General features: G+C 43.3%; 1 protein-coding gene across 1 annotated transcript; it reads right to left on the minus strand.

The window, feature by feature from the left end:
• Nucleotides 1–11,544: 11,544 nt before the first annotated feature.
• Nucleotides 11,545–13,638, minus strand: LOC125643039 (uncharacterized). Its single transcript, XM_048865100.2, has 2 exons — nucleotides 12,654–13,638; nucleotides 11,545–12,065 (listed from the first exon to the last, which is right to left on the minus strand). The coding sequence occupies exons 1-2, from the start codon at nucleotides 13,234–13,236 to the stop codon at nucleotides 11,545–11,547; spliced, it is 1,104 nt and encodes a 367-aa protein (XP_048721057.2). The 5' UTR covers nucleotides 13,237–13,638.
• Between the last annotated feature and the right edge of the window lie 2,142 nt (nucleotides 13,639–15,780).

Here is a 15,780-nt window from a genome sequence, read left to right on the forward strand (position 1 = left end):
AAACTCCACACACAAAACTAAAACAGAATACATAATAGAGATCCACAAGGCAGATAAGAAATCTGCAGTAAGAAAAAGGGGAGAATTTTGCTGTAAATATAAAATAGAATGTTTAGAGCTGGGAGAAATTTGGTGGCTTTGGTATGCTCCACAAAAATATTCCATTGCTTTAGATCTAAATGAGTTTATAAACTGGAACTCAGAGCAAAGCTCACTGAAAACTGCCAGTTGTGTGTACTGAGGCAGAGGGCGGCATATAAAAACTGAACCCCAAAATTATGATTTTAGGAGGAAGAGACTCTCTTTACTCTGGCTGAGTTAAAGGCTAACCTCACACCCAGATTTTGTGTCAAATGTTGTTCAAAGGTGTAAAGGGGAAGTGTATAAGCATTTGTCTCCAGAACAGTAACCATCCCCTCTCTGGGCATACATGAGGAATGGTGTATTCCTAGAATTTCACTTCTGACTTTTTGCTAGCTTTGCATTTCTTAAATTATTTTTGAGTTGTTGTTGTTTTTTTTTTTAGGGTGGTTAAGATAATGCCTGTGGACTGACCCTTGACTTCAAATGTCTCAAAAATACCTACAGACCTGCTGATTGACTGGATATATTTTTGGATCTGTAGACTTTCCAAGCTCAATTTCTGGTAAGGTGACGTCGTCACATTCTGGGTATAATCCAGACCACTGAGGGGTTGTCATCACCTGCCCTGTAATGCTGGGTGCCTCAAATGCTCTGCTGCTGTGGCCCACAGCCTGCACTCCAACAGCCAGCAGACAATCATGCAGTGTCCTGATGTCTGTACACTATGTAGCCCTGGTTTGGCGCTCTGACCCCAGCAGCCTGCCTGTAACAGAACAGCCCCATCCTGGTTTCTACCAACTTTGGTTACTACTTGCAGAGGTGACCCGAACGCACTTCCAGTCCTAAAAATTCCCTAAAACTATCTGCCCTGAAGTGTCTAGCCTTCTCCTGGAATGCCCAGAAGCATTACGGTTAATTTGTTCATTTAAAGATGCAAAAGCACATCACAGCTTATTAACTTAACTGAGTAAATACACCCTTCCCTTCAAGCACAGCACTGAGTTGGTTTATTGTAAAAATAAAAAGTTTATTAATAAGATTATGTAAGGTAAGTAATGCCAAGTGAAGGAATAAAGTTAGAAACTGTTACAAACAAAAGTAAAAATACACTTTTCTAGTAGGTAAGACTTAACTCAGCAAGCTACAGCCCTTTCTTAGAGGTAGATTTCTTACTAATCTTTTGTTCCAAGGACTTCAGCCACCTTGGTTGATGGACCCATCATTCTCAGCTTGCACGACCTCCAGTCCCTTGTCTCTATCCAGGGATGGATGCCAAGATGGCTTCCCCTCTCCCCTTATAACTTTCCAAACTCACTGTTTTGTCCCCAGACTCAGGATGACCTTACGCTGCTCTTCCCTTCCTGAAAACTTCCCTTCCTCCCTGCTGAGTCTCAAGGAAAAGGAGTTTCCATTGGTTTTGGTCACACCTGGCTTAATTTCATTGAAAACAGGTAGATAATTTCTTTCCCTCGTGTCTGGGAGAAAACCTTTTTCTCCCTAAAAAAACCAGGAGTACTTGTGGCACCTTAGAGACTAACAAATGTATTTGAGCATAAGCTTATGCTCAAATACATTTGTTAGTCTCTAAGGTGCCACAAGTACTCCTGTTCTTTTTGCGGATACAGACTAACACGGCTGCTACTCTGAAACTTTTTCTCCCTGTGGTTGGTGACCAACTTTAAAGCATAAGATTATTAAATATGCATATTTTCCTCATAGCATTAATACATATATTTTACAATGATATCAATCACCAGTGTGTCATTAGCTTTCAGAAAAGACCTTACTTGACACTTTTATAATACAGCAATATTGTACACAATCAGTTTTTTCAATTGCTTATCCTTTGATGTTCAGATCCCGTTTTTGTAGTTAAGAAGCTATCTCACCACTCGCCAGGTTGATGACTTTGTTTCCCTTTTATGTACATGTCTCTTCATTGTCTCTGCCTGATGAATAGGCTGGTCAGAAAAACAAATTACACATTCCTTTGTCTAAGGCAAACTGGGGCTTATGCATTACTTGCCAAACACATTTTAAGAACATAATTCTAGCACATATCCATAACTCTTTGTATACACCCTTTACATACACCACACAAGAATATTAATGACGTGTGAGTTATTAGTTTTCCAATGATCTCTTATCTGACACCTTTTAGGTACAGATTGTGACAACAGTGTATGTTAGGTGTAGTGAGTACGTCAGGCCTGACAAGAGCTGCTGACACAGAGTAGTGAACCATCAATGGACCTCTGTGCGACAAAGGTTCTTCATTTACATGAAAGTGAGCTAACCAGACTCAATTGGGTGATGCCAGCAAGCTCAGAAAAGAAATGCCACAGTTTTATTTGCCAAGGGACTCCTTAGACAAAGTTTCAAGGGAAAGGAACGATCCAGGCCACTGTCTTCAAAAACCGAAGAAAAGGAAGAAGCCTTCACTCACTGGAATTCTGGCTTCTTGGGATTAACAAACCAGATGTAAGTTTGTTTTGCCTGCTTGCCTGCAATGGCTGCTGCTGTGGCTGTTAGCTTCTGGACTCTGGCCACATAAGCCACCATGCCTGCCAAATAGGCATGTGCTTCTTCCATCTCCCTCTTCCCAATCTGGTCACTGAGGTGTGGGAGTCCAGCAACATGCAAAATCTAAAATTCAGTATCTACAAGCAAGAAACTTTTAGTCTATCAGCAAGCCCATGGTTCCTCAAATATCTAAAAACAGCCCACAGTTAAACAACTTAGCGGTCTAAAAGATCACAAATGTGTATATATAACATGAGTTAGGAGTTGCATGCTTAATCATGAGAAATGTTATTTTCAGCTAAATGTCTCATTTGTAGTTCAAATTTAACAAGTTGGGCCATCTTGAATTGTATCATGTAACCATATGCTGGAGGGAGGGGAAAAACAGATCGGTTATCATCTAACCACAACTGGGGTATGCTACCTTCATTAGCATCAGAGCCACTAAGGCACAACCCTGAGTAACTCATGGTGCTAAAACATACAACCAAGAAGGAATTCAGGAGGCACCATCCCTCTCTGAGTTCCGAGGTGCACATCCACTACCCCACAGGATGGTGCAGCATGCTTCTCTCTCAACGGTTAGCTGGGGAGGGAGCCATGATCCCACCTGCTCCTTGCACCCCCCAAGACGTCCAAGTCTCTGCACTCCCTTGAAGACAGGCAGCGTGATTGTACTTGGCACCTGTGCAGCAGGTGCAAGAAAGTGGAAGGCCAATTGTTCCCTCCCCTTCATACAAACCCATATGAATGCCAAGTGCACTCTGGCTCCCAAACCAAGAGACTTTCATGTGGCTTCAAAGTTTTGTTATCACTAATGTTTTCCACAGTTCTCAATTACTGCTATAGTGTTTCATTATTTAAATGTTTGTTGTCTCACTGCACAACTTTACTTGCTTGAAAATTGGTGTTATAAACAGTGTGAGTAAAGATCAGAATGCCACTAAGTAAAAATACTGGTACACTTGTTTATTGATGCGGTGAAACCATTATTCACGTTAGTGACTTCAGTACAAACCTGCTCATCTGACTCACATGAGTAGTCCCAATGATTCACTCCAAACTGTCACAGGAATAGAGCAAGAAGGGCAGAACTTATTTAATTTGAAGTCAATGCAAAATTGCCATTGACTTCATTGGAAGCAGGACTGAGTCCTTGACCCTAAATGGAATATAAGTTAAGACTCAGCTCTTATTTCTGCTCATACAAGTTTTCCTTACTCACACAAACATTATTTAAAAGTAAGCCTTTGCATATCAGTCTATATGTTGAAAGAATTAATCTTCAGGAAGAAAAATAGACTTATGGCCCCATTTTTGGAGAAATAAGGTTACATTAAAGGCCCAGCCAAATGTACCAGGACTCTGCATTCATGCATCTGTCCCAGTTCTGCAGTCTATTTTAAGTAACAACCTGTTCCAAAGAGTCCATGACTCATGTCAGGTTATTAAAGGAAAAAAGCTGGAGACAAAAGAAAATAGTAACATCCTCTAACTTCTGTTTTGCTTTTCAGTGACTTTTACTTTTGTTATATAAAGAGGAATAACCAAGAGTAATTATTATGAGTTTGTAAGGATTCTGAAAAGAGGATGATTCACACTTCAGTATTTATGCAAATTCAGGTAATTTAAATGTAGTATGATGATTAAGAAAGGATTTTCTATTTAATTCCCAAATGTGTGCATGTCCTTTCTCTTTATGCAAATTACTAGGATAGTCTGTTCTGTTCTTTTCTTCATCATCAGTTTTTCTCAAATAAAACACTGTAAATATGCATAACCGAATCCAACTCTTTCCTACAGGTTCATATCATACTGGGTAAACATTTGGCAATAGTTGTATTTTATCAATGTTTTTGTAATGGCATATTCTTCATATAAAATGATGACGAAGAAAATAGAAATGTGAATACCTATGAAGTCATCCTGGTCAGTTTGTCAAGTCTGATAAATGTAGTGCTTGCATCCAAACTAAGCGCCTCACTGCTTTGTGCCCTTGCATCAATTAACATTTAATTTGACTTTTTACAACCTCACTTATCACCATTTTTCATTCCTGTGAAGCTAACAAATGTTAGTTTTTCAAAGCTGAGAGTTTATGATTACTTATAACCAACACAATTTCAGAAGAATGTAATAAGAGATTAATGTACCACAAGTATGATGCCACTACAGGATTTGCTAGAATAAAAAAACATCAAGATGAACTATGACGACACTGGCTGTCCCCTAACAAAACATGCATGTGGGGACAAACTAACCCTAAAGAACATACAGAAAAGGTGTTTTCTATATCAGTTTAATTCTGTAATCTATGCGATTGAAAAGATTGAGTTTATTTAATTTATAGAGAAGACAAAGAACAGAGATAAGAGATGTGCAAAATAATTAGTTGTACAGAGAAAATAAATCAGGCTTTTTTACTTACACTCTCACAATCCAACATCAAGAGGACAATCAAATTAAATTACAAGGCAACAAATTTAAAAGTGATGTGTAATTGATCTGTGGATCATTTCCACAGATTGCTCATTTCCACAATATACCACTGAGGCTAAGGCTTTAGTTGTACTAAAATAAAGGATTAAATATGGGATTATAAATTATGATGGGTGATCACTCATATGTGTATGATCATCTTCCATAGGAGTTATGGGTCTTCAGGTGGCTAATAAGGCCAATCCTTGAACCACACATTCTATTGCAGATGAGGGCAGATGTTTTCAGACTCAGCAGGAGGCTGTTGACCATGACTGGAAGCCAGTCTCTCCTTCCTTCTGCACCTCTTGCCCTCTTCAGCTTGTCAGCGAGCAAGTTCAAAATGCAGGGGACCATCACATAAGACTTCACTCCATTTTAAGCGATCCTGGGCAAGTGTCCAGTATTAGACTTTTTAGGTAGTCCTTCAGTAAGTCCTTATAATGCTTCTGTTGTCCACCCCTGTTACAGTATCCTTCTTTCAGGTGAGAGAACAGGACCTGTTTTGGGAGGCGATGGTCTGGCATCCGGACAACATGACCAGTCCAGTGGAATTGCTGACGGATGATCATTGCCTTGATACCGGTGGTCTTTGCCTCTTCCAGGACACTAATATTGGTGCGCCTGTCTTCCCATTTTATCTTCAGAATCTTACGAAGGCAGCGTTGATGATGCCTCTCAAGGACTTTCAAGTGGTGTCTATAGGTTATCCAAGTTTTGGACCGATACAAAACTGTTGGGAGAATAATGGCTTGATAAACAGGAAGCTTGATGTCTGTCCAAATGTCACAATCTTCAAAAACCCTGTGCCGTAAACGATAAAAAGCTACACTGGCACAGCTCAGGTGATGTTGAATTTCTGCATCATTATCTGTCTTGGATGAAAGATGACTTCCAAGGTAGAGGAAATGATCGAATTTATCCAGTGCCACTCCATTCATTTTGATAGATGGGGCATGTAGTACCTGATTTGGAAAGGGCTGAAAGAGCACTTTACTCTTCTTGATATTAACCGTAATTCTATGGTTGCAGATGAAGTCCTTGAGCAAATCCCTCAACAACCATTTAGGGATGAGCTCTGAGACCCTCCTAATTTGTAGGAGGTACACAATGCCACCAAGCAGATGAAGAACAACAAGGCAGCAGGTCTAGATGGGATCCCAACTGAAATCTTTAAAGATGGTGGACCAGAGCTAATTCCACAGCTTTACCTGCTTATCCTTAAAATCTGGATAAAGGAAGAGATACCCAGTGAAATGAGGGATGCCCTGATTTTCACCCTCCCTAACCATTGCAGGCAAAGTTCTGGCATGGATCCTTGCAACTCGCCTTCTGCCCCTGTCAGAAGAAAATTTACCGGAGTCACAGAGTGGTTTCTGACCATATCGTGGAACTGTGGATATGATCTTCACAGCACAGCAACTGCAAGAAAAGTGTCGGGAGCAAAACCAACCACTGTATATGGCTTTTATTGATTTAACTAAAGCCTTTGATTCAGTGAATTGCCATGCCCTCTGGACTGTATTCTCTAAGTTTGATGTATTTATCAGGACATCCAATGTCCTAAAATTGCTTCATGATAACATGAAAGCAACTGTTCTGAGCAGCACTGGCTCCCAGAGAGAACCTTTCATAGTACAAACAGGAGTAAAACAGGGCTGTATCATTGCTCCAACCATGTTTGCGGTTTTTATCATCGTCATTCTTTACCTAGTTGCTGGGAAGTTTGCAGCTGGCATTGAAATCATTTACAAGATGGACGAAAAGCTGTTCAGGCTTAGCAGGCTGAAAACCAAGAGTAAGATCTCCACAACATCTAATGTGGAACTTCAGTATGCTGATGACAACGCAATCTTTGCCCACTCTGAGAAAGATCTTCAAACTATCTTGAATGTGTTTGCCGATGCTTAAGTATGTCTTGGTCTCACACTCTCTCTCTCTCTCTCTCTCTATATATATATATATATATATATAAATACACACACACATGCCCCAAAACTCTTCTACTTCAAAATATAACCCAGCTATTAACTCATGAGGGTATGACAAAACTAAGTGTTACAACAGATTATTCCATAGTTGTGCCACTTCGTGATTCCTTATGTTTTCCTTGTTATTCCATATTCCATATTATTCCATATTTTCCATGTTATTCCATATTTCTGTGAGAATCATGAAAAAATTCATACACTATACAAAAACATGCATTTGTATCCTTATGAATAGAATATTGCTTCCCTTAATAAAGATTTGTCATTTACTTTATATACATTTGTCCATTATTTCCTTAAAATCCAAGTAATTGCTCAATAACCCAACACACAAGTGTGGAGTTTAGATAATAATGGCCACACTGTCTCACTGCATTCTCCCAAGGATAGGAGTCCCTTTCAGTTGTGTTAAAACACAGGTGCAGTTCCAGATCTATTAACTCCAAGTCCAGGTTGACTGCGTGATATGCACCACTTGGGTTGGCAGCTGAGAGGACTCTGACTGCAAGTTAGCAGGTCTTGAAAAAGCACTCATACCACAGTGATAGGTGATTTTATAGGAACCTACTAGATATTTAGATTCTGACCTTACTTAACCAATGTTGCTGTTCAGCTGAATCATCTGACTCATCACATCTGTATCAGTTCAATTCATTTTTCTTCCAATAAGAAAATAATCCACTATTTTGGCCATATTCTCAGCCTGGTCTGCCACCTTTGTGCCATGGAAGAGTTGCCATAACAGGGCATCTGAGGATTTCCCTTGCATCGTTGGGTGTCTCAGGCAAGTGACCACAGCACCTGAACTATGGCAATCCTAGGCCAGTGAAATGTTCCCTAGAGAGCCATTAATGCTGTGTAAGTTATGACAGCCCTGCTATTGTTCTAATTTACAAGCAGAGCCAAACAAGCTTTCAGAATCAAGGAAGCACAAAGAGGATTTTAAGCCTCTATTGCCCCTTCAACCCAGCCAAGCATAGATTGGCTGGACTTGAGAATCTTTCCCAGTTACAAACTTTCCTGAATGTAGGAAAAATATATACTGTATATTCTGAGGATGCTGTATAACAACCAATACCAAGGTACCACTTTATCTTAACTAGAAAGGATCCTTTAAATTACCCTGTGAAAAAAAAAGAATCTAACACCCTGTGTTGATTCTGTGTTGCCTTTGAGGGCACTAGTTGCACTGTAGCATTCAGTCATGCTTCACATACCTCAGTGGACATGCTTCGATGGATAGTCATATCCAGAATAGAGAGGGAATAGATTTATTTACTTCATGTAGACAAGGTGCAGCTTGGCTCACAGCTGTCAGAAATGGTATTGCTTTACATGAAACTTATTAGCTCAGGGTCCCAAATGGCAATTTTATTGTTCAGAAATAGTATGGCACAGAAAGATAGACAGACACTTGGTGGAGGCTTATTAGAAGATTCTTATTTACGTACGAACATTGTTATGTTTCAGAGTTCTTTAAAACATAAGGGCCAATCCACCAGTTATATATTTTCCTTTTATGTTTAATTAAAATAAATTAGTGCTTATAAAAGGTGCCAGAGAGGCAGTGGCATTGCAATGTTCTCCAAAATGCCTGCCAATGGCTTTTGGCCTGTGAACAATGCTGCTAATAAGGGTATGTCTACACTACGGAATAAGGTCGAATTTATAGAAGTCGGTTTTTTAGAAATCGGTTTTATATATTCAAGTGTGTGTGTCCCCACAGAAAATGCTCTAAGTGCATTAAGTGCATTAACTCGGCGGAGCGCTTCCACAGTACCGAGGCTAGAGTCGACTTCCGGAGCGTTGCACTGTGGGTAGCTATCCCACAGTTCCCACAGTCTCCGCTGCCCATTGGAATTCTGGGTTGAGATCCCAATGCCTGATGGGGCTAAAACATTGTCGCGGGTGGTTCTGGGTACACATCGTCAGGCCCCCGTTCCCTCCCTCCCTCCGTGAAAGCAAGGGCAGACAATCATTTCGCGCCTTTTTTCCTGAGTTACCTGTGCAGACGCCATACCACGGCAAGCATGGAGCCCGCTCAGGTAACCGTCACCCTATGTGTCCTGGGTGCTGGCAGACGCGGTACGGCATTGCTACACAGTAGCAGCAACCCATTGCCTTGTGGCAGCAGACGATACAGTACGACTGGTAGCCGTCATCGTCATGTCCGAGGTGCTCCTGGCCACGTCGGCTGGGAGTGCCTGGGCAGACATGGGCGCAGGGACTAAATTTGGAGTGACTTGACCAGGTCATTCTCTTTAGTCCTGCAGTCAGTCCTATTGAACCGTCTTATGGTGAGCGGGCAGGCGATACGGACTGCTAGCAGTCGTACTGTACCATCTTCTGCCAGGCAGGCAAGAGATGAGGATTGCTAGTAGTCGTATTGTACCATCTTCTGCCAGGCAGGCAAGAGATGAGGATGTCTAGCAGTCGTACTGTACCATCTTCTGCCGAGCAGCCATGAGATGTGGATGGCATGCAGTCCTTCTGCACCGTCTGCTGCCAGCCAAAGACGTAAAAGATAGATGGAGTGGGTCAAAACAAGAAATAGACCAGATTTGTTTTGTACTCATTTGCCTCCTCCCCTGTCTAGGGGACTCATTCCTCTAGGTCACACTGCAGTCACTCACAGAGAAGGTGCAGCGAGGTAAATCTAGCCATGTATCAATCAGAGGCCAGGCTAACCTCCTTGTTCCAATAAGAACGATAACTTAGGTGCACCATTTCTTATTGGAACCCTCCGTGAAGTCCTGCCTGAAATACTCCTTGATGTAAAGACACCCCCTTTGTTGATTTTAGCTCCCTGAAGCCAACCCTGTAAGCCGTGTCGTCAGTCGCCCCTCCCTCCGTCAGAGCAACGGCAGACAATCGTTCCGCGCCTTTTTTCTGTGCGGACGCCATACCAAGGCAAGCATGGAGGCCGCTCAGCTCACTTTGGCAATTAGGAGCACATTAAACACCACACGCATTATCCAGCAGTATATGCAGCACCGGAGCCTGGCAAAGCGATACCAGGCGAGGAGGCGACGTCAGCGCGGTCACGTGAGTGATCAGGACATGGACACAGATTTCTCTGAAAGCATGGGCCCTGCCAATGCATGCATCATGGTGCTAATGGAGCAGGTTCATGCTGTGGAACGCCGATTCTGGGCTCGGGAAACAAGCACAGACTGGTGGGACCGCATAGTGTTGCAGGTCTGGGACGATTCCCAGTGGCTGCGAAACTTTCGCATGCGTAAGGGCACTTTCATGGAACTTTGTGACTTGCTTTCCCCTGCCCTGAGGCGCATGAATACCAAGATGAGAGCAGCCCTCACAGTTGAGAAGCGAGTGGCGATAGCCCTGTGGAAGCTTGCAACGCCAGACAGCTACCGGTCAGTTGGGAATCAATTTGGAGTGGGCAAATATACTGTGGGGGCTGCTGTGATGCAAGTAGCCCACGCAATCAAAGATCTGCTGATATCAAGGGTAGTGACCCCAGGAAATGTGCAGGTCATAGTGGATGGCTTTGCTGCAATGGGATTCCCTAACTGTGGTGGGGCCATAAACGGAACCCATATCCCTATCTTGGCACCGGAGCACCAAGCCGCCGAGTACATAAACCGCAAGGGGTACTTTTCGATAGTGCTGCAAGCTCTGGTGGATCACAAGGGACGTTTCACCAACATCAATGTGGGATGGCCGGGAAAGGTGCATGATGCTCGCATCTTCAGGAACTCTGGTCTGTTTCAAAAGCTGCAGGAAGGGACTTTATTCCCAGACCAGAAAATAACTGTTGGGGATGTTGAAATGCCTATATGTATCCTTGGGGACCCAGCCTACCCCTTAATGCCATGGCTCATGAAGCCGTACACAGGCAGCCTGGACAGTAGTCAGGAGCTGTTCAACTACAGGCTGAGCAAGTGCAGAATGGTGCTAGAATGTTCATTTGGACGTTTAAAGGCGCGCTGGCGCAGTTTACTGACTCGCTTAGACCTCAGCGAAACCAATATTCCCACTGTTATTACTGCTTGCTGTGAGCTCCACAATATCTGTGAGAGTAAGGGGGAGACGTTTATGGCAGGGTGGGAGGTTGAGGCAAATCGCCTGGCTGCTGGTTACGCGCAGCCAGACACCAGGGCGGTTAGAAGAGCACAGGAGGGCACGGTACGTATCAGAGAAGCTTTGAAAACCAGTTTCATGACTGGCCAGGCTACGGTGTGAAAGTTCTGTTTGTTTCTCCTTGATGAAACCCCTCGCCCCTTGGTTCACTCTACTTCCCTGTAAGCTAACCACCCGCCCCTCCTCCCTTCAATCACCGCTTGCAGAGGCAATAAAGTCATTGTTGCTTCACATTCATGCATTCTTTATTCATTCATCACACAAATAGGGGGATGACTACCAAGGTAGCCCAGGAGGGGTGGTGGAGGAGGGAAGGAAAATGCCACACAGCACTTTAAGCACAGCACTTTAAAAGTTTACAACTTTAAAATTTATTGAATGACAGCCTTCTTTTTTTGGGCAATCCTCTGTGGTGGAGTGGCTGGTTGGCCGGAGGGCCCCCCCACCGCGTTCTTGGGCGTCTGGGTGTGGAGGCTATGGAACTTGGGGAGGAGGGCGGTTGGTTACAGAGGGGCTGCAGTGGCAGTCTGTGCTCCAGCTGCCTTTGCTGCAGCTCAACCATACACTGGAGCATACTGGTTTGGTCCTGCAGCAGCCTCAGCATTGAATCCTGCCTCCCCTCATCACGCTGCCGCCACATTTGAGCTTCAGCCCTGTCTTCAGCCCGCCACCTACTCTCTTCAGCCCGCCACCTCTCCTCCCGGTCATTTTGTGCTTTCCTGCACTCTGACATTATTTGCCTCCACGCATTCGTCTGTGCTCTGTCAGTGTGGGAGGACAGCATGAGCTCGGAGAACATTTCATCGCGAGTGCGTTTTTTTTTCTTTCTAAGCTTCACTAGCCTCTGGGAAGGAGAAGATCCTGTGATCATTGAAACACATGCAGCTGGTGGAGAAAAAAAAAGGGATAGCGGTATTTAAAAAGACACATTTTATAAAACAGTGGCTACACTCTTTCAGGGTAAACCTTGATGTTAACATTACATACATAGCACATGTGCTTTCGTTACAAGGTCGCATTTTGCCTCCTCCCACCGCATGACTACCCCCTCAACCTTCCCCCCTCCCTGTGGCTAACAGCGGGGAACATTTCTGTTTAGCCACAGGCAAACAGCCCAGCAGGAATGGGCTCCTCTGAGTGTCCCCTGAAGAAAAGCACTCTATTTCAACCAGGTGACCATGAATTATATCTCACTCTCCTGAGGATAACACAGAGAGATAAAGAACGGATGTTGTTTGAATGCCAGCAAACATACACTGCAATGCTTTGTTCTACAATGATTCCCGAGTACATGTTACTGGCCTGGAGTGGTAAAGTGTCCTACCATGAAGGACACAATAAGGCTGCCCTCCCCAGAAACCTTTTGCAAAGGCTTTAGAACTACATCTAGGAGAACCACAAATGCCAGGGCAAAGTAATCCTTTCACATGCTTGCTTTTAAACCATGTATAGTATTTTAAAAGGTACACTCACCAGAGGTCCCTTCTCCGCCTGCCGGGTCCAGGAGGCAGCCTTGGGTGGGTTCGGGGGGTACTGGCTCCAGGTCGAGGGTGAGAAACAGTTCCTGGCTGTCAGAAAAACCGGTTTCTCCGCTTGCTTGCTGTGAGCTATCTACAACCACATCATCATCATCTTTTTCTTCGTCCCCAAAACCTGCTTCCGTGTTGCCTCCATCTCCATTGAAGGAGTCAAACAACACGGCTGGGGTAGTGGTGGCTGAACCCCCTAAAATGGCATGCAGCTCATCATAGAAGCGGCATGTTTGGGGCTCTGACCCAGAGCGGCTGTTCGCCTCTCTGGTTTTCTGGTAGGCTTGCCTCAGCTCCTTCAGTTTCACGCGGCACTGCTTCGGGTCCCTGTTATGGCCTCTGTCCTTCATGCCCTGGGAGATTTTGACAAAGGTTTTGGCATTTCGAAAACTGGAATGGAGTTCTGATAGCACGGATTCCTCTCCCCAAACAGCGATCAGATCCCGTACCTCCCGTTCGGTCCATGCTGGAGCTCTTTTGCGATTCTGGGACTCCATCATGGTCACCTGTGCTGATGAGCTCTGCATGGTCACCTGCAGCTTGCCACGCTGGCCAAACAGGAAATGAGATTCAAAAGTTCGCGGTTCTTTTCCTGTCTACCTGGCCAGTGCATCTGAGTTGAGAGTGCTGTCCAGAGCGGTCATAATGGAGCACTCTGGGATAGCTCCTGGAGGCCAATACCATCGAATTGTGTCCACAGTACCCCAAATTCGAGCCGGCAACGTCAATTTAAGCGCTAATCCACTTGTCGGGGTGGAGTAAGGAAATCGATTTTAAGAGCCCTTTAAGTCGAAATAAAGGGCTTCATTGTGTGGACCGGTGCAGGTTTACATCGATTTAACGCTGCTAAATTCGACCTAAAGTCCTAGTGTAGACCAGGGCTAAGAATGACATTTAGTGCCAGACTGCAATGAGCCAACACTTGTTGATTTTCTTGGAGGTTTGGATGCTACAGAAGATGCACATCAGCCAAGGAATGGTGGTCCAGATCTCTGGGGCCAGTCCTAGACTGGAACAAACTCACACATGAACTAAAGACCATCACAAACCTCACCACCTTCTCCCATAAATGCAAGCTGCACATCTTTGACTTTGTCTCCTGTAACAAACACATAGCAGTGTGTACCAAGCCAACCCCCAAGCAAAACAAAACACTACACTGCACACAGAGTTCTCCTCTTGGGCAGAGGATATGAGAAAGGATGAACCACATGTGACAGAGGATAGTCCATTGGTAATGTGCTACCAGAAGACACTATGGTGATGAGTGTAGTGTAAGACCCTGTGTAGAACAGGATGGATTGATACAAGATCAGTGTCCGTGGGCTGATGTTACTTTCTTCTTTCATGACACAACCCAGCTCATAAACAAAGGGTAGGGACATGGAATTGGGCCTGCCAGTTCTGCATGTGGAAGGAAAGCTCATAATGGCTGTGTAAGCACAGTATGAAATGTTGTCCACTGACCACAATAAGAGACAATTGGACGTATGATAGCAGTTGAGCAGAGATGTCAGCTTCTGCTAAACTCATTAACCTTTCACAAACGCAAACCAAATAAAGATTTTCAGGTGAAATAAATGCAGTGAATTTTGACTTGACGTTTTAAAAAGTGGTCAGTGGCCAGGGAGATGGGCATGGATCTTTGAGTGGTTATGCTGAAGAAGCTGCCAGCTTCATGAGATAGATGGGCAGAGAGAAACATTCTCCCGAGTTGGGGGAATCTTCTTTCATTGTCTATATGACAGGATGAGAAAGGGAGTAATGATGGCATAGTGCTGCTTTTGAATAGAGGACAGAGAGATTATGAAAGGTCGTTGAATGGGATGAGGCCGTGTGTTGGGAAATCTGGAGAGAGGGCAGCTGAGGTGCCTAAGACAAGAACACATGCCTTTTCCCTTGGTGAAATTTACTGAGGACAAATATACTCAGTATTAGTCTTAAGGTTTAATTGTAGCAAGTCACATAAAAGCACTAACACAATTTTGTTGGTTTGATCAGCAAAAGTGGAAGAGGTTTTTTTCCCAAAACATTTTCACAAAAAAATATTAGTAGAGAAAAAATTAGCAAATTATTGATTTCTTTTAACAAATAGCTTACATCATCTTCATACTCCATAAAATTCCCCTTAGCAAATATTTACTAAATATTCCTACATTAAAAAAAAAATTTCCAAGCAAACCAACTCTACAAAAAGCTATTAGACTTCTCTGACAAAATTATTCAACAAATTATCAGGGTAGTTTTTCAGACAAATTCCCATACCACTTGTATGTTATCAAAACAAAATAAAGTCAGAATATGAAGCTCTTAAATGTAACCCTTCCTGTGATTAAAATTCTCCTTAAGGAAATAATGCGCTAAACAAGAGGCTTAGTTTAAGATCCTTAAAAGTTCATGCATATGCTGTTGGAGCTATCAAAGGGCCCATAAAACAATTTTCAATAGGAACTCACCCGTACGCCTTATGCTGTTTTTCCAGGCAGTTAGTCTAATTAAGCCTCTTAGGCAGGTTACAGCTCCCCAGTGGGATCTGAACTCAGTTTACATTTAGAATAATTTCTCAAAATCTTTGAGCCTTTGACTGAGGTCCCAGTTATTTTGTGACCATTCAAGGGGATCTTTTGCTTGCCTTGATTTTAGCTAGATGATTAATTACTGAATGGGCCATACCAATTACACTTTGTCAGCAGTCAGGATTGTAAATGCTAACTATTTTGAAAAGCATTAGTGTTTGGGCTTATAACAGCCGAGTGGGAAAATAATAAGTTCAATTTTTCATAATGGAGGGCCAAATCCTGCTTTCCTAACTGACACAGGTCTCTCAGTGAGGAAAGCACTTAGTTACATGCTTAACTTTAAGCACGTGCTAATATCCCATTAAAGTTAAGCACATGCTTAAAATATGATTTCTTGAACTGAGATCACCTTAAGCACAAGTTGTCTGAATCAGAGTCACAGCTAGAACCATTTATGTCATAGTGGTGCCACTCACATGAGTAACGAAGACTGGATTTGGCCCATATGCTGCTTTCTGTTCCATATGAAAGTTCTGGCTCATGAATGACAGT

Source organism: Caretta caretta, chromosome 9 (genome assembly GCF_965140235.1).
Source record: "Caretta caretta isolate rCarCar2 chromosome 9, rCarCar1.hap1, whole genome shotgun sequence".
Classification (NCBI taxonomy): Eukaryota; Metazoa; Chordata; order Testudines; family Cheloniidae; genus Caretta; species Caretta caretta.